General features: G+C 39.2%; 1 protein-coding gene across 1 annotated transcript in view; it reads right to left on the bottom strand.

The window, feature by feature from the left end:
- Positions 1-19578, bottom strand: part of FAT4 (FAT atypical cadherin 4) — a 142315-nt gene that overhangs the window by 67408 nt on the left and 55329 nt on the right. The window contains exon 2 of the mRNA XM_084518475.1: positions 2160-2291. Coding sequence (XP_084374601.1) covers positions 2160-2291 — 132 coding nt within the window. The remainder of the gene's footprint in view (positions 1-2159; positions 2292-19578) is intronic.

Raw genomic sequence — 19578 nt, 5'->3', positions numbered from 1 at the left:
CATCTCTTGGGTTGTGCTGCCAGTCCCTGGAAGCCAAAAACATTAGCTTTGGGGGTTGAACAAAATATCTCATTTGACCTTGTGGAAAAAAAATAAATGAAATAAAGGGGGAAAAAAGGGATACATGTGCACTTTGAGCATTTTGGTTAAAAAGAAAATGAAGGAAAAGTAATTTTACACAGAAAAATCATTTTTTTTCTTTTTCCTTAAAGGTTGAAATTAAAACTCTGGGAAAAAAACAAACAAACAAAAAAAAACCTCTAACTAACATAGTGACACGATGTGTTTTGCCTTGGCCCCACCCCATCAGAAATAGGCACTGAAGGTTTGGCATTTGGCAGCCTCTGGAGTGGCGCACTTGTGCTCCACATGCTGGTGATGCCCAGCAGTGTGTTTTGGTGAGCAACTAATGCTGCGGCTGGCCATTTCCCCCACGCCTTCTGTTTGGGCACCACATACCACCCCAATCAAAGAGATCAGGGAGAAAGAAATTACAGCTGTTTCAAACATTCTTGCCTAAAAAAGCAAATTAAGGGAGATAAATACTCACTTATACCTGTGAGATGAGAGGAAAGCATTAGTTATCTGGCCTTACGATAGCACCTCGTGCCAAACCTTTTCTCTGGAGTTTTGTTTCAAAGAGCTGGATTGAGCTAACTGATAAAATGAAATTTCAAAAGAAAACACCCTTCTCCAGGTGCCCAGCCTCTGACAGCTGCACGCAGAGCTTCAGTGTACACAGACTCTGTGTGCTCAGGTGTACCTGGGGTATGTAATTCATTTTCCTGTTATTGTGTGGCTTAACAAAAACAGCTGATAATAATTTAAGATTTCATAGGTGACCAAGTTTCTCCACAATTTGTTTTACTAGGCAGCCTTCTCCTAACAGAGCACAGCTAAAACAGCAGCTACATGTGATTCTGGCCTAATCAAATTAGTAACTTTACATCAATTAGGTGAGAAGGAAAGCAAAATAAAAGGTTTGTGAAACCTATTACAAAGCTGTATAGAAACTTCCCATCAACAACTGTCTGAAATGCATTTGCAAAGCTCTAGAAACTGTTGTAATTGTTAAAGCCCTTAGTAACATCTATCAGCTAGAGTCTGTCTTTACATCGTCTCTCAGATCTCTACAAAGATTTTATTATAACCGACAAGGGGCTGAAATTTGCTGCCTTAATACTATCATTGAAAATCATTATCATAGTTATAAGAGGGATTCATGTACACCATTCAACCATAATTTTTAAGCATTCTGTCACCCTTTTAAAGTTAAACCTTTGATTCTGAAAGCAGCTGTGCATGTAGTAAAGGCAGCATGCTCAGGCACCCGCATTTTACTGAGCTACATATATGGGTTGCACATGTGAAAAAAGAAGACAGAAATGCATAACACAGCAGGAATGGTCACAAAAGAGGCTTGAGCGTAATACATTGCTAAAATCTTAGATATCAGTTTGCTGTATCTCAGCAGAAAGTGGCCATTTAAGATTTACTTCTTCCTAACCTGAAGATATATACTGTTACAACTTTTGTTATGATTGTGCACTTTTCCAAAATCCTGCTTTCTGTCTGTACATCAGACTGCTCCCAGAAAACAAAAGAAAGAAGAAGTTCTTATCATTCATACCATTCCTAGGCGTGTTTTAGTGCATCCCTATGTAGAAGCAAGATTCATTACATCAATTAACAATCACAGAAGGAATAACCAAGCTACCACAAAAAAAAAAAAAAAAAAAAAAAATCTCCTGAGGGGGTTGAATTACATTATTATTTGAATGCAAGAATTACTTGTTGCTGTTAAGTGTAACACTATATTTTAATGACAACACAAGCTTCTTTGCATGCTCATACTGACTTTTTAGGTCTTTCCCCAGTGTAAAGAAAATCATTTCAAGTGAAAAAAACAATATGATTAACTTTCTCATAACTTAATTTCCAAAAGTAATGAATACATTAAATTATATTTGGATATACTTGCCTGACACATACAAGAGACTACAATATCCCACGCTAAGCCAACTGGCTGTTTAATATCAGTAGCTCAGAAGGCTTTTGCTGGCTTTTTAACAGCTCCTTAGTTGCAGTGTCCTCAAAGAAATGAATTTCCAGAATTGCATTTTTAGTACAGTTCTTCAAATATGAAACCATGCTCCTACCTCATCAGCATCCATGGCTGTCAGCTGCATTATCTTAGATCCATCTCCTATATTCTCCTCTACAGTCAGATCAAGCATATCTGTGGGGAAAACTGGTGGGTTGTCATTGATATCCTGAAGCGTTATTTCCACCTATAAAGAGGAAGAATCAGAAAAAGTTGTGTGAGCACTGCAAGTTAGATGTTGATTAGACTCAAATGTTACAAATCACATAATTTTGAAAGAAATCAGGTAAATTGTGCCTAATCGCATGAATTAGAACATTCCCAAATAACACTGACAACAGGAACAGCCCCTCTGGATATTTAAATTCCACATTGTTAGAAAATACTCATAGGAAAACCTCTAACATAAATAAAGATAATTTGACTTGTTGATAGCGACTGATTTTAAATGGTCCTAGCCTAGTTTATATTGGAAAAGATCCACTGATAGACTGTCATTGTAATCCCCAAAGTCGGCCCCTGGAGGATAGCTGCCAAGTCCCGGGGCAGGGGATCATTCAACCATTAAATGCTGCTTGACATAAAGATGAGGTGGTGTAAAATTCTCTCTGAAATGTTTATGTATTGGCAACTCTCAGTTCTGAGGGAGGAAAAAACACCCTTGCACTTTATATTAAAATATACATTTATATGTGTTTTTCCCTCTCTCAAAGCTCTTGTCTAATTGCAAACACAAATGTTACTTTAGAAGCAGCAACTAGCACCCACTCTCTTATGTACACCTAAACATATTGTTTTCACTTGCTGTATGTGTATGCCTTCCCAAGTAGCAATGATGGTTTCTGAAAGATTGTATTATTTATTCTTTTTTTTTTTTTTTTTTTTTCATAAGCAGGATTGTTGAGTTCTCATAGCTCTGCTGATGGCAATTCAAAAAGCCATAGAGTTTGATTTTCCCTGATTGCTAGGTATGACATGCAATATTCCAAATATTTTTTTTTGAATATTTGGCATCATTTTTTAATTTTTTTTTTTTTCCTGTGCAGAAAAAGGGGCTGGTTTGGGTCTCAAAATATTAAATGGCCACCAAACTCTGAAGAACCTCTACAGAGAAAACTGAGTAGCTGGAGGAAGCCAGTCTGTCTTTATTTCTCATTAAGGAATAGAGAAAAGTAGACAGGGCCATTCCACAGGAAGGGTGGCAAAGACATGGATGACTTAAAGAAGATACCTAGGCTGACAGGCAAAATATTACTTTGTACTTGCATGTAGTTGCCATGCCATTGTCCACAGAGGTTTTCCTTGTAGTTCGTTGAAAACATACAGGCCTGCTCTGGGTATGATCAATGCAGACACCCCTGGTGATATGAAGTCTATGATTTTTACTATTTCTAGTCACCTGCCATAATTTTTCCCCATCCCCAAGCAGATCAGTAATTGCCAAACCATGCTGACAATCACCAGGATGATCCCAAAAGTAAGTGTTAGTGACAGAGGCTCGGTTGTCTGCAGAACAACTGAGTCAGCCAGGCTTGCTGGTAGCATCTCTCCCCGAGATCCCAGTGGCTGCACCCCAAAGCCATCGATCCTCTGAGGGCTTCCCAAGCCAGGGATCTCACCTTGCTTCTCTGAGGCAGTTTCTAAAGAAGGTTCAGGCAGACAGCCTGCCATGGCATTAAAGGGAACTGACAAGTTTTTAAAAACAGAGGCTATATTACATCAATATTAGAGAAATCTGCTGAAAATGCAGACAAAACACTGGGCTTTAAATGGCCTTTTATAGGAGACTGTTATTTATTTACACCATATATAATTCCTTTGATCATTTGCAAATGGTACTGTGCTTCATGGACTGAGAAAAATTAACGTTTTATTGTGAAATTCACATCTGTGACAACAGAAGTACAAGAAGTGCTAACCAGAGCATCACAAACAATGATTCAAACAATCAAATAACCAGACACAAATTTTCAGAGAATACTGATGGTTTTCATAGTGACTGCTGCACCAGACTGACGATTATTCACTGAAAGGGGAGAAACACAGCAGAAGTGACAGACGAAGGATTTTGTCACCTGCCAAGGAGGTCCTCCCCCTGAACTGGCACAACAAACCACACTTCTTGGTGAAAGTATTGCATTTCACCAGGTACAGTTTCAAGCTAAAGCAGCTGCACAGCTCTGCAATTTATTTATTAATACCATTGTATATCACGCACAACTACAGTGTTACAGCTACTGGTGATATATCAGCACTGGAACCGAATTTCACAATGAGAGATTGCTCTTTGTAAAAAACATGAAAAATATATGAGAACTTCTGGGGTTTTGGGTTAGGAGATCTGCATTGCCTACAGCTTGCATCATGTAAAATAATAAGAATCAAAGGATACAGATGGCTCGGCATGGTTTGTGTGAGAAATTAATTAATTATAAAGTCCGATTCTGGAGGACTGAAAATAAAAAGTAAAAATGATTGATTTTATAGAAATAGTTTTATCCCGGAAAATCACCTGGCAAGTAAACAAAGACACTACTTTATATTAAAGACATGCTTTAAATGTCAGAAAAAAAAATAAAAAATGCTCATATAAGGAGATAAATTTGTAGATAGAGACCACTATTTTTAAGGGGGCTTACACCATAACTGCTGCTTATTCACAGGGCTTTGATAATATATATTGCTTCATAATTCACTGTTGGCTAGTTCTCATCACCAGCCCTGTATAAAACTTCTTTTTTTACTTCTTCTATGTCTTACCACTTTAGTTTACACATGGCACTGGCAAAACTAAAGAATAAAATCCTAGGATGTGATCATTTACAGAAATTTCCTGTAAATAATAGGTTACTTAGAAAGACTTGAGAAAAATCTTCACAGTCTCCACAAGACAAAAGAGTGAATTGCTGCACTGTAGGCCCAAGACCTTATTTAAGAAAGGTTAGGTATATAGCCTAATTTAAGGATGCAAGATTAAAGGGCAGTCTTCCATTCAGGAGATCAGATATTAATTTCACTTTGAAATTATTTCAAAAATGTAGACCCCTGGTAGAAGCTCCTAGGACAACCATGACCACAAAGTCTTTCAGTATCACAGGACACTGAAAAGTTCCAGTACATCTTACCACATCATTGCCAGGGAAGAATTAAAAAATCCCCAAAGCTTTAAAGAAACACCCAAACCATCTCTCTGCAGCCAAATGCCTCTATCTTTCTAGTCCCACATTACATTTGCATAAAGATACTAGCGTGCATCATACTAGCGTGCATCACTCTGACTCTTGAAATGCACGTTTTGATTAACATCATATGCTACCAATTAATAACTGTGTAGTTATTAATCTATGTCAGACTTAATCAAGGCAAGACAAGAAGGTCATCTGTACCATCTGTACCACAGGCAGAAAGGTCTTCAGAAAAGATGTTCAGAAAGGTCTACAGAATGCATGCTGTGCTCTCATCTTGCACCCGTTACAGAACACCCTCCAGTGACAACAGCAAGTACAAGAATAAATATCCATTTCAGAAGACCAAAGGACTCAAACACTGAAATATGCCACAGGAAGAAAGACAGAGCGCTCAAGGGATTTGTCCAACTCTTGGCCCCTGGAACAGGAAGGAACCGCTTGGTGAAAATGTCTGTATGACTGGAGGAAGTGAAGTGCCCGGGCTACATGGAAAGTGATCAGCACCCCCCTCCTCCTCTTGTCCTCCAAATCTACCCAACACAGGAAATATTTCTGCATGACCTCTCACCCATAACTCAGTGCCTCTGAGGACACAAGCCAGGCACTAGTCACCTGAGAGCAGTCCTTGGACTTCTCAAAGTAGTGCACTCTGGACAGTCTCTGACCAAGCAACTCTTGCAAATTCCCATCCTTCTGACAAATCCTTCATTTTCATTTATACCTACAGTACATTTAATATAGGAACCAAAGCTTGTTACTGTCTCAGATAAAATAAGGACTCAAATATAATAAAATACAGCAGCAGCAAAAGGAGTGAAGCCTGTTTGCTTGCACCTTTCAGTTCCATAAATGGCTCCTCCTACTGATGCAGGTTTCGCCCCTCTAAACAGTCTTGAATTTCTGCTGAAGCCATGGGATCACTGTGACTATTTAGTTGCAGTGACTTCTAAATCATTCATGAATGTGATGGAAAACTGAAGAATATATTCAAAATATTGCCTTGCTTTATTTGTACAGGGGGAAGTGGAAAAATCAGACAAGCTTTGTTCTATCCATATGTATGTGTGTAAATCTCCAGAAAATTACTCAAATTTTCTAAACATTCTAGTATAATGCTTCCCCTCACACATTTAATGCATCTAGAGAAAAGCCTGAAAATTAAAGCTTTCCCTCAGTTTATTTAGTAAAAAAAAAAAAAAAAAGGTTGCTTATCTGCAAACTATTGCAAAGGTGCAGTGTAAAATAAACACAATAATTGTATATATCAAATTATATGCAAACTACCTTTGGGTTTTCTTTGTTTGTGTTTTAATCTGGAATGTAAAAATACAGACGTAAAACAAACCACAGAGATTAGCAGTAGCAGTAAGTCCTTGCAACAGTGCAATGCCCCTGCCACTATTACAGATGGCCAACCCATCCTCATCTGTGACATCCTGATTGCTGCAGCTTGCTGTCTCATTTTCAAAGCAGAGGAAGTATTAATGACCTTAATCTTGTTCGGATTCTTATTTGCTGCTCAAATTGGTGCTTTTTTTTTTTTTTTCCTAAATAAACAAATGCAGAACAAATACATATAAAGAATCAAACAAGGACATCAATTCATAAAGCATACAGTATTTAAGCATTTAGGGCATGAACCTGAACGTGAGGAAGTAGTGGGAAACTCATTGATTTTGTTGTTTTAAAGGTGGTCTTTGCTTTGAATAACACACTCTTTGAATTGAGGGTGTTTATGAAGAGTCTATATGAATGAGACTACAAAGAATGATAATGCAGTGTAGTCTTCACTCTTTGTGCACAGATCAAGAAACAATATTGGACCCAAGAAGAAACTCAGTTATGATGCAAAATAATTTATTATTATTTTTTGTTAACCAGAATTACTATCTGGATGCTATAAATAGAGTTTGCATTCGAATAATCTATTCTGACACTTACTCAAAATAATGTGTTGAATTAAGAAACAGTTACTAGAAGACCGAGTTTAATTTCTAAGACCAAAAGAACCAATCAACTTCAAAAATACTAGTACCCCAGAGAATTACTACTGAACAGGCTAGACAAATTCCATACTCAACATAAAAAGCTTAATATTAGAGTTTTATTTTGGAACAAGAAATTACTCCAGTGACCAAACTTGCTGGGTTTATGAGCTACAAAGGTATGTAAAATAAAACATTGCACTGGAAGGCAACGTGCCAAATTCTATCTGGTTGTAACGCCTTCTATAAACCAATGGACTCATTTGGCCAGAATCTATCCCTCTGTTTTATTGCATGTATTAACATTTGTTTTTCTTATATTTCAAGGTGAGTAGGGTTTATAGACAGAGTTGGTTTTTTTTTTTTCTAAAGTTCTTCCATCTAATCAACAAAAATGAGGGGGAAAAAAAGCCACAGAAAACTTGAATTAGCTCATGTGGCAGCAGCAAGTTTCACTGGTAGCCCAAAACCATGTGCAGTCGTTCCTGCTTGCAGCCACCCTGTCCGTGTTCCATGCTTCATCAGAGATCTCTCGCTAGAAGATGATCTAAGAAGAAAGGAAGTCCCAGATGTCTCACATGTTCAATACTCCTTCAAATGCTACAGCTATTTGATTAAAGATCAAACTGAATGGAAAGGCAACAGCTTTTCTTTCAATTTATATATTGAGTCATTCTTTCCTTTGCTTGCTGCCGTGATATACACTGCATCTCTCGAGAGATACCATCTAATCTAACGGCAGTATTGGCACACACTGCCTGAAGGCTTGTGTTTATGCTTAAGCCATTATATGATCCTTCATATTAAAAAACATAAGGAGCTTGTTCTTCTTTGCTGGAGACTGTGGTAGTGCATTATCATAAATAATTTTAGCAGAACAAAAGTGAAAGGACTCTGTTCCCAATCTCCTGTCAAATATTCTAAATAATATTCTTCTAAATAATAAAAAAGAGAAAATTCAACTATTAATTTATCATATACACGCAGCTAACACAAGAACATGGCCAACACTAGTTATTTTTCTCCTGTCTCCATCACTTTGGCCTGTTGTTCATCCAGCAAGCAATGGTTTGCTAATCCTGAACAACACATGTATGATGTACAATCCCTTTTTTTTTTTATTGACATGAGTAATCTTATTGGCTACTCACATCAGTAAAGTTAAAGCTGTACTAAATGCTTGCAGGAGCAGTGCATTTGCTTTCTCCAAATTGTGAAGGTAAAGGAATGGATTAAGAATCAGAGTACTAGCAAGAAAAAAATGCTAGTTTTTAATTTTAAATTTAGTTGAATAACCATTGATACCAAAGCTCAGGAAGGTGGGAAACCTGAACCACAGACCCTGTATATTTACAATTTCCACAACAGGATGGTAAGCCCACTTCTAAAGAAAATGCCTTGGGACAAGATGATAGCTTTTGCTTAGACAGAAGATGAATGAAGCATCTGAATATTCCATTCTCTAGGAGGCAAACAATCCCAGGACATGCTAGTACAATAAAAATCACATTAGGCTATTGTACTGCAGGCCAGCAAACCTGTTATATAGAAATACAAAGTTGTTAAGAATCCCACTACTAACAGTGGGAAGATTGTGGCTGGGACTAAAAAAAATAAATTAAAAAAACAAAACAACAAACAAACAAACAAACAAAAAACAAACAAGCAAACTAAATAGGCAGTGCTGGAAAAAAGACAAGTTAAAATGTCTAGGAGGCGGCAGCTCCAACCACTTGATTTTTCAGTTTTGGGGTAGCATATCTGAAAAAAAAAAAATCAGTAAAAATCAGTGTAGTGAATGTAATCTAAACTCCTCCTAGTAAATTTCAGGCAAAGTCTTTGATTTTAGGTGATGGTGACTCATGCAATAAATGGATGTGTCAAGCCATATACTTGAGATCTCTCCACAGGAGGATACCAAAGCACAAGACTTAATTTAGATGTCAAAGCCCAAAGGTCCATTTTCAAAGAGTACCTTAAGGAAAGAGAGGATGTGAAAGCAGTCACAGGGTATGTGATCACCCATTCCAATCACCCCTATGTAGAGTGTGGAAATCATACATGGACACAGCAAAATACAACATTTTGAGCCCATCTCTATCAGGATTTTCTCTTCCCTAACAAAATTAGGAGTTACTATTGATTACCAGCCTTGAAATCATTTGGAAACATAGGTCTCAACACATTTTATCAACATTTCATTTTCTTCATTAAAAAAATGTGCACATAAACATGATGAATAGGATTTATAAGTAATGCTGTAATTTCCCAGGTAATTTTAATCCATGGGCTGCAATTCCACTATATTAACATTGCATAACTTTCCTGGAGGTGAAATCATACTATAAAGTACAGTTTAGTAAGGCAATTTGAAGGTTTACAACTAACTCATTTTTATAAACCATCAATATCTTCTAAAAAACACTGGGAGATCAGAGTGCTTTCACAAACCCAATTATTTAACTGACACTATTGGAAAAATTAGGCGTAAATCTGCTTACGTTATTATTTAAAGCTAAAACAGTCACCTTCTTGTGATGTCCCTAACAAACACTAACCTTAACGCTGCAAAGAAAAGGTGCCATAATTCGTTTTTCTCTCTCTCTCTCTCTCTTTTTTTTTTTTTTTTTTTTTTTTAAGGTGACCACTGGGAGTTGCTCTGCCTGGAGTCTTGATTAAATGTTTCACTGCATCCAGAACACTTCATCATGCGGCATAGCCAAAATCTATTACGGCTTGCAAGTGACTCATACTTTAGCTATGAGAAGACCATAATAAAGAACATTTTACATAAAAATGCCAAAAAGGTTGGTAATTTAATCTTGATTCTAAGTAGGTATGCAAGGTCTCCGACTGCAGCATGTGGCTGCCTATGCAGACAATAAGGCATTGTCTGGAAGCGCGTTACCTGCTGTGGTTACATCTACAAAGCCCAGATGGTACCACCGCTGAAAAGAAGTGGCTCATTCCTGTGAGAGAGCTGCAAATACTGCATTTAGCAGACATGCAGTATGACTGCAGCCCAGAAAGCCAGCCACATCCTGGGCTGCATCAACAGAGGTGAGGCCAGCAGGGCAAGGGAGGTGACTGCCCCCCTCTGCTCTGCCCTCATGAGGCCCCACTTGGGGTCCTGCACACAGCTCTTGGGGCTCACAGCACACGAAGGACGTGGAGCTGTTGGAGTGGGTTTAGAGGAGGCCACAAGGATGATCAGTGGGCACCTCTCCTGTGAAGACAGGCTGAGAAAGCTGGGGATGTTCAACCTGGAGAAGAGAAGGCTCCGGGGTAACCTCGTTGTGGCCTTCTGGTACGTAGAGGGGGCTTGCAAAAAAGCTGGAGAATGACTTTTTACTCAGGTAGATAATGACAGGACAAGGGGGAATGGTTTTAAACTTAACAAGGGGAGAGTTAGCTTAGATGTTAACAGCAAGTTCTTCACTTAGAGGGTGGTGAGGCACTGGCACAGGTTGCCCAGAGAAGGTGTGGATGCCCCATCCCTGGAGGTGCTCAAGACCAGGCTGAATGGGACCCAGGGCAACCTGATTCAGTGGGAGGTGTCCCTGCCCATGGCAGGGGGTTTGGAACTGGATGGGCTTTAGGGTCCCCTCCAGCCCAAGCCATTCTGTAATTATATGATTTATCTGTTCATGCTAGGGGCCCATCGGTACCTGGGCAGGGCATTCATTAAAACCAGAGACATGGGAAACTGCATTATTAGCTCATGAGTAAACATATGTGGCTGATAAATTGTATCCCTCCACATGTTCACGGAAAGAGATGAATAAACACTAAGGCAGTATACAGAAATTAACTTCAGAAACTATTATTTGTAGCACTTAATCCTAGCGTGCATACCATAAATCACTGAGGACAAGACAAATGGTATTCTGATACCCCAGCTAATGAAATAAACACTGGATCCAGGCACTCGTCCCAGTCACTCTGCGACAACACTGGCTTCCTACTCAGAAACTGCAAACAAAGATGCATTCTGTGCTGCCCAAACTTACTGCCTCAACCCCGACCAAGCCACTCGTGTTTGGATACCCTGCCAGGTCAGTCCAGGCAAAGATTTGTCATGATGTGTTAAGCAGCCCAAGGCACAGGGAAAGAAAGTTATATGCTCAAATCTAAGCATCATTGCAGCTTTACTTTGGAAAGGGCAAGTAAAGCAAACAGTTAAGGCTATGATTCAATTATTTATTGCTTGGGCGTGCTGTATGCACGCAACCATGACTGATGTTATTCCTCAAGCAAAAGCTACTACTCCTGTCAACCTTGTGCCACATGACATCCTCGGCAGTCAGCGGCCCACAACAAACCCACAGGAACGGCCACGAGCAAGGACAGGACACGAGTGCCTCTGCTCCCCTCCCCGAAGTGCCTTGCCGAGTGCAGGGGGGTCATACTGAAGAGCAAGGCTTTGGGGGCTGACTCTGCTTTCTGAAAAGCTAGAACAGAAAAAATGTTTTGCTAAAGGCAAAGCAAGCTGTGTTGCTGTTCCCGCTCCCCCTGAAATCAATATTGTTTAAGTAATTGTTTAAGTGCTGCATAATTTACTGCTCTCCAAAAAGAGGCACAGTCTTGCATGTAGCAGAGGGAATTAAGACTGGGCTAAGGAATGTGATACTCAAACCTTGGCTAATTTCAGAAAGCAACAGCACACTGATTTTAAAACACACATCAAAACACGCATAATTGTATACATGGAAAATCGAAATAATCCAACTTCACAATAAGTGAGAGATAAACATCAAAGTGGTACAAGGAATAAGAACGATAAGGAATGCCACAAGCAGCCATATTTTTTCCCCCTTCAACACCAAGGCCGTAATGAAATACAGGTTATTTTGTCAGTACTGCTAAATGAGTAACATGTGTAAGTCAGTTAATATTCCCATAGTTTAAAACAACAAAAAATTTTTTTGATTGTTCAAAAAACATTTTTTTTTTTTTTTAACATTTCAATAGGATCAGCAAATACACTAGGACCTCTGTTTCCACCCAGAAATGGCAAGCTGCTGGGACCAACAGATAGCTGGGCTGGCACTAAGGACCATAAGCCCAAATGTATGTATGTGTGTATATGTAGACACCATATATATCTGGTGAACTGAGAGTCCTGGAGTACACAGGGCACAGCTTGCAATCTGCTCACCATAGGAAGGCCAAGCCCTGGGGAGCATTACAGGGGTATTCACCTCAGGGACTGCTACGTGTGCCTGAAAGAGCAGTTTGCTACAAAGCGTGTTGAGAGGTGTGACTGCTCTGGGGCATGGTACATGGAGAGGAGGGCAGTGAGGGCAGAGCCACTCCATCCGTCTGAGCACAGAGGCATAGGAAAAGCTCCTGCACCCATCCTTTCACTGTCTACCCACTGATGCTGGGACACACACACATATGTGGTCCCATGTCACTTTCCCAGGTAAAACTGGTAATTTTCTCGTAAAGACGTTAATTCTTTTGCATCTAGCACTGCCTCTAGTTACAAAAACCACTCCAAATACCTGCCAAACCAATACAAACACTTGGCAGACACTTTCTAGTGAGCTTTTTTTTTCTTTTCTTAAATTCTCTAAACATTATACATTTGGGAACCATTTAGTTTATAACTTTGCATTTAATTAAATGAGGTCTACTGCCATTTAATAATAAATGGATTGACTTGGTAAGAACATTTCACTCCATGCCAGAAAAAAAAAAAAGGAAAAAAAAAAACACAACAACATAAAGATAGAAAAAGCAAGCATTAGCAATTCAAGGATGGGAATGTCACACCTCTAAATTAAACAAATCATCTAATTAAACTTACAGGTGTGACATTTGATAATAATGAGGCACATTCAATCATTAGGACAATAGGATAAATCCACCCCATCACTGAAGGTTGCTGAAACAGTAGAAGAAAAGCTCCCTGACCAAGGGCAATGGTAGAAAAAGCATTGTTGTAGTCACTTAAGAAACCACAGTTTGATGGTGGGATATATTTTCTTTTCTGAGAGTGGAAACAAATTAAAGCTATAGGACTGAATGCTGACTGATGTCATGCAGAGTTACCAGAGTTTAACAGCGACACTTTTCAGAGAAGAAACACTACAGAAGTCTAAATAGATTTTGATAAATAAAATACAAGTCTGAAGTGCTACTTGGGGGCTTCACATTCAGAAGAACAGGGCCGTTTCTCAGAAAGGCCTAAAAGCTTTTCAACCACAGCATCAAGAGGCTGCTAATAAGCAACAGCAGGGCTAGGAACTCCAAATATTTTCACGTTCTCCATGTAGATACGCTCTGCAAGTTTCAGGGAAATGCTCTCCTCGACCTCACTCCTTGTTTGCAGACTGCAGTTTTCTGAAGCAGCTCAGCATCTGCTCCCGCTGTTCCTGGGAGGTTCCATTGCCATGGCCATGGGCCACTTGTGGCCGGGAAGGCCTTGTTAGGTGGCCGCAGATGAACCTTCTCCCTGTGGCTGCCCTCAGCAGATCCAGCTGACCATCAAGGGATGGCTGTGTGGTCTCCTTTGCCAGCAGGGCAAGGTCCTTGGTGCTCAGAGGATCCCAAAAAGGGCTGTTCAGATGGGTTTGCTTAGTGACAGGAAATCCATACCTCCTTGCTTGACACCGCAGGTCGGTACGTCCCTGCCTTTCCTCTCTTCTGCAGGGCCGCAACAGCCTCTGCTGGTCTGTTCAAATGAACGTACATCACACGGGACTTAGGAAAGCATCCTTAATCTGAGATCACCTTTCCATGTGAATCGGACTCTTAAGGGACACTTCTGACTTAAACTCAATTAAAATTTGGGCATTATTAAAAAGGAAAAAACAGACAGTTATTTTGCTTACATTTATGGTACTATTTATTCTCTGGAATATTTGGGGGGCAAACACTCGTCCTGGGAAGGCTAAAACAGATTCATCTTAGATTCATCCAGCTTCATCCCTAGTCTCAAGGAAATTTGCCAAGGAGAGAGACAAGGCATCAGCCTAATCAGATTAGGAGTTTAGAAACATGTGGTTTTTATTTGTGGGACCAAGACAACCGTCTCCAGCCATCTGTGATGGGGAGTTTTACAACAGTTATGACAGCAAGTAAACCAGAGCTGGTCGTCTCTTCCAAAATGGGAACACATGCACTCAACCAGGGTCCCCTGGCTGCTTTCAGCACCATGCAACAGGGCCGTGTCCCCTGAGTCACCACAAACAATGTGAGCATCACTCCACCATGCGGTCAGGCAGCTGAGCTCTGGTTGGAAAGGTTCCCTCCTCCTCCCAGAGGAAACAACAAGTCCATGAACACTGTCATCTTGGTAAAAGCACATGAAAATGCAAATCCATGGGATGAGTGCTCATGAAGGTAAGGCCTTGGACTCCACTGCCATTCCTTGCCCCCTGCCCCAAAGGTCTTCCAGACTTACCAAGGGCTTGGAAATGATGAAAAAGGCTAACCCCTGGGGCTGCAGGTTTGGGGAAACTATCTTTGCAGCAGTATGTCCTTGTTTCCAAATCTTTGTTTCCAAGTCTGCACCTTAAAAGCATATAGTTAGGCTGTTTTCCCTGGCTGATCTCATCAGAATTGAATGAAACAGCCAGGAACTTCAATCTTTTGGACATACCAGCCCTCCTTATTCACTTTTCTCCCATATATCAGTAGATTTGTTTAAACAGCTGTATCTTCATGCAAATCTTGTCCCAGTTATCTTTTTGGTCAATCATGACCTTTATTTCTAAGTCCTTGCTAAAAGAAAACCACTGCAGAACATATTAGATGTACTTGGACGATAAATAAAAGAAAAAAAAAGCAAAATCCCGTATGCCTCAGCTTTGTTTTTCTGCACAATAACATTCAACTCATCTACATTATCTCTCCTTAAGAATTTGCTGGTTTTAGTGATGAGGTTTTGTGATAAGAGCCTTCCTAAAGCTGAACAGCTGAACAACTGTTTTGGATCTTTAGCAAACTGTGAAGATTCAAGTTTATATAACTGCACACTCTGATCTCCAGAAATGTTCAGATCAGCTTAATGACACATTTTTGTCCTGACAATGCAAAAGGTGGCTGACACTCACTATATTTTTTTTCAGGTCAATTACGAATTTTATTTCCTATTCTGATCTTTTGAATTTTCTTACTCAGTTTTGAGTTCAGATTTGATATGGAAAAAGTTAGAAACCCAGTCATTAAGAACCAGTTTCAGTACCCCTGGAAATATACATATATGAGCTTACACACTGAAGAAAAATAAAGCAAAAGAAAACAGGCATTCACAGAAATAGCTGGAAAAGCGTGTTTGCGTGTGATTCTTACAGTCACCTCAATAAAGAATATGAAGTGTTTTGTGCAAGCATAAATTCAGAGATTTGACTTTTATTGGTTTCTGTAGGTCTGCTACATCTTTCCTTATAGGTAGAAACTACTTCTCCTATGAAGTTACACACTGTGGCCTCCAGAGTCAATATTGGGAACGTTTAATAGTCCACGTCCTATACCAATATTCAAGTGCTATATTACAGCTGTCTCTCCCAGTACCAATAACTTTGCACCTCTCATTGACTTCAACATGTTCAAAGGTGACAGCTTACAGAAAGAGAGAAAAGAGAAACTGTAGACATATATATATACAACACAAGAATAGAATGAACTTATTCAACAGTTTTTGTGGTTAATTCCCCTCTCAAAGGGTTGATTGACATGCATTTCTCTTTTCTAGCTTCAGTGTAGCACAATTCTGTGCTGTTTGGGTGGAGATGACAGGTTAAACCACGAAGTTACGTGCTGCCCTGCAGCCCTCTTCTGGGACATTCCATGAGTAACCTGGGGATGCTACACAACCACTTGCTCCCAAAGGATGTTACAAGAACGTGCTTTTATTGTGGCACAGTTCTAAGCAAGCCCTGATTACTGAGTCAGAAATATCATCAGCACTTAACAATTATGCAACAAACACAGCTGCTAGGAGGGCTAGTCAGGCTACTCCAGACAAAGAATGACCAAATCAAAGCCTCCCTTCAATCAAGTCAAAACTAACTTTGAAGTTTGATAATCTTAGTATGCTTTAAAGGAGAAAAAAAATAAAGAAAGAAATATACTGGTATTTCTGCATATCTTAATTTTAGTGTGGCAGGAAGCAGAAATACCACAAAAGAACTGTTCTCATGGTATTTACAGCACAAGTCAAACCAAAGAGGCTGTTCTTGCTCAGGTTCCAGTCGGATGTCCCAGCTACAGCAACTCAACTATTCCTTGCATTATAGCACTCTGGTTTTTCAATTGTTATCTCAACTGTGCCAAATCTTTGATCCTCTGAAAGTTCTCCACCACTGGTCATTACTACAAGCCTCCAGGTTTTTAACAGAATGTATGGGAAGAATTTTAGTGGTACTGAGAAACAGCAGTTCCCTTCTTAGGACACAACAGATCCTCCAATATGTTCAGAAAAAAAAAAAAAGTCAGAATGGATGTTCAAATATAACTATGAAAGAATCAGATATCCTTCATATATATATATAAGCACCCTTATGAATACATGACTAAAAAATATAATTCTGTGAAAGATTTAACCTAAGCTCAATTTATTTGTGTTTATGCTTTGTTTTGTTTTGCCATTACTGACAATAAATGTCATGTCTTTAATAAGCTGTTTATGCTGTGGTATACTATAAGTTTTTAAAAATGCATTAATTTTAGTTTTTCTAAGTGAACTTGTAGGTTAAACTGCAACAGCATCAGTCTTGGTGGTTTCTAACTGAATAAAGAAGTTCTACGCTCTGGATGTACAAACTCGCCCACTATCCATGTGGAACAGATTAGAGAATGATCATTCATTGTACTTCTACAATTGGAGCATTTCAATAGTTTTACAAACAATAAGAAAAAAAGTATTTTGAGAACAAAAAATTGAATGACTTACAGTTAAATGACTGCCTTATATTAAAGGGTAGGAGAACAGAGAGAATGTGACCAAAATTAATAAATGAAACCAAAGAAAGTCATACATTGACTCTTAGTAGGAAAATTACAGTGAACCTGGGCATCATGAAGAGGTCTAACAAATAACACTGCATTACTCCCCCTTTTTGCATTCTTTCCCCATCACCAAAAATCCCAAGTCTCAGCCCAGTTTAATTTGTATGACATTGCTTATTTTTTCTCAGCATAATGTAGAAGAATGCCAGAGCTAAACTTTTATGTGAAAATCACTTTCCAGCTACAAATGTAATAACTCTTAACGATTTCTGAGAAAGTCATCAATCAGTGGAGAGAAAGAAAACAAGGCGAGCAAAGAGTTCTGAATAATTAAACGATGGCAATGACTCAAAGCCTCGGCTAGCTCACGCAGTTAATGGTGACAACAGCATAATTACCAGTGTAACTTCATAATGAACATTTGCTGAGAGGGAAACTGGGAAAGCATCATGCCTCAAAGACATCCTAGTGTGTTTTATAGGGATTTATTTCTCTTCCTACAAGCAATTACATGGGAGGTAAAGACGGGGATACTGTGTTTTAAAATATTCTATAGCTAAAAATATAAATATGTAACTAGGAACATACTGTTTGAAAAACAATATTAGCATTCATAAATGGTTAACATCAATTTTTGAGTTTATCAATAGCCATCTACTACAGACTTTCAGAAGATTTCTCAAACATGATTAAAGGCATCTGTAACAGTAAGATTATTATTATAGTATTTGTCTTGCAGGAAGAAAACATTAGGAATGGAGAAATAAGGTGATATGATCAGTATCATGCAGTTCATGGCAGATCTGGCTGCTGGCCTAAGCCCTAATCATTCTTCATTTCCACAGTCAAAATGTGACATTATCCAAAAGCTGTATGGACACTGACCACAAACAGAGGAAGGAAACCTCTTGCAAGAAGTCTGCCTATTTTAAGCCTCCCGAAAAGCATGCATGTAATGCAGCCATTCCTCCCATGGTGCCCATGACTGAATTACAGCTCAGAGAAGCAGAAGCTCCTTTGGAGATGCCATCAGGGCAGTGGGTAACAAGGTGGGCATGGCTGCAGGATGCTCCTCACCATGCGGGTGGCACTGCTCTGGTGAGGGGAACCCAGGGAGCAGGGCTGGCTCAGGATGCACTCTTCCCCCCCAGAATACCATCCTTGCTGCCACCACAGCAAGCAAAAAGGTGCTTGGGGAGAGAGACCCAGGGCTCGCCTCTTCCTTGATGGATGTCCTCTGGTTATTTACACTGACTGCCAAGAAGCTCTGATGCCGCTACTTTGCAAGCATTCTGATGGGACAAGTGTAGTAGCAGAACACTACAAGCAGGAGTACAGAATTTATTGCAAACTCATTAGTCTCCTATTTGGAAAAAAGAAATCACTATGTGTATGAAATGTACTTTCTTCTTAACTCATAACAAGCTCTCATTAGGAATTTAGCAGGCCAAATCCCATTCCACCATTGCTAATACAAGCCAGCTCCATTAGTCCTCTACATAACAATCCGCATTCACGAAGGGAGAAAAATGCAACAATGACTGATTAGAAGTCTCTATCCAGGTTGCTTTTTTTTGTTGTTTGTTTTAATATGAAATAAAATTATACACTATGCTTCATTCCAGACATGGGCACAGGAATTAATTAGTGTAACTCAAAGGCCAGATGTTGTGGCCATTAGTGTCAGTGCAAACATTGCTACTGAAGATGAATGAAAATTGAGGACTATAAGCAGGGGATGGAAACAGCCCGACAAGGATGAAGTTAACTGGTTAAAGCAGTTCCTGATAAGGCTCCGGAAAGAGCTAAAGATGCAATGCCACTCTAAGTATAATATTTCATTTTTCTTTCTTACTCCATTTTTACTGCACTCTAACCAGAACTGATATAGCTGACTGCGTTCTGACAGTAATAGCACCTCCTGTAGTGTAGTTATTGTATTTATGACTGAAGGTCAGTTCCATTCTGTTTGATAGCTGAAGATACTGTATAAAATGAAGAAAAAACATGATTTTTCTCAGGACTTTAATGCTTAGCAGAATGGATGTGTCCAATCAGTTGCAGCCCTAAAAATATTAATACAGAAAATACATTTAAGGGTGGTGAGCTGAACTGTATCCCTATTTTGGATTCCTAAGGTATATCATTCAAAAAAAGACATGCCATAATTTGAAAAACTGTTTAGCCATCAGCAGAAGGATGAGAAAATAATCATTATTCTTTAACAAGCAATCAATAACTTTAGATCTGTAAAACCACCATGGAAATGTACTGCCACATGCTCAAAGTTTATTCATTGCCTATTGCTACACTGACGACCATCACAGTGAAATAAGTTTAG

This window comes from Aythya ferina, assembly GCF_964211825.1.
Source record: "Aythya ferina genome assembly, chromosome: 4".
Taxonomy (NCBI): domain Eukaryota; kingdom Metazoa; phylum Chordata; class Aves; order Anseriformes; family Anatidae; genus Aythya; species Aythya ferina.
Note: the sequence above shows the minus strand (reverse complement) of the source record. Positions and strands in the feature narration are given on the sequence as shown.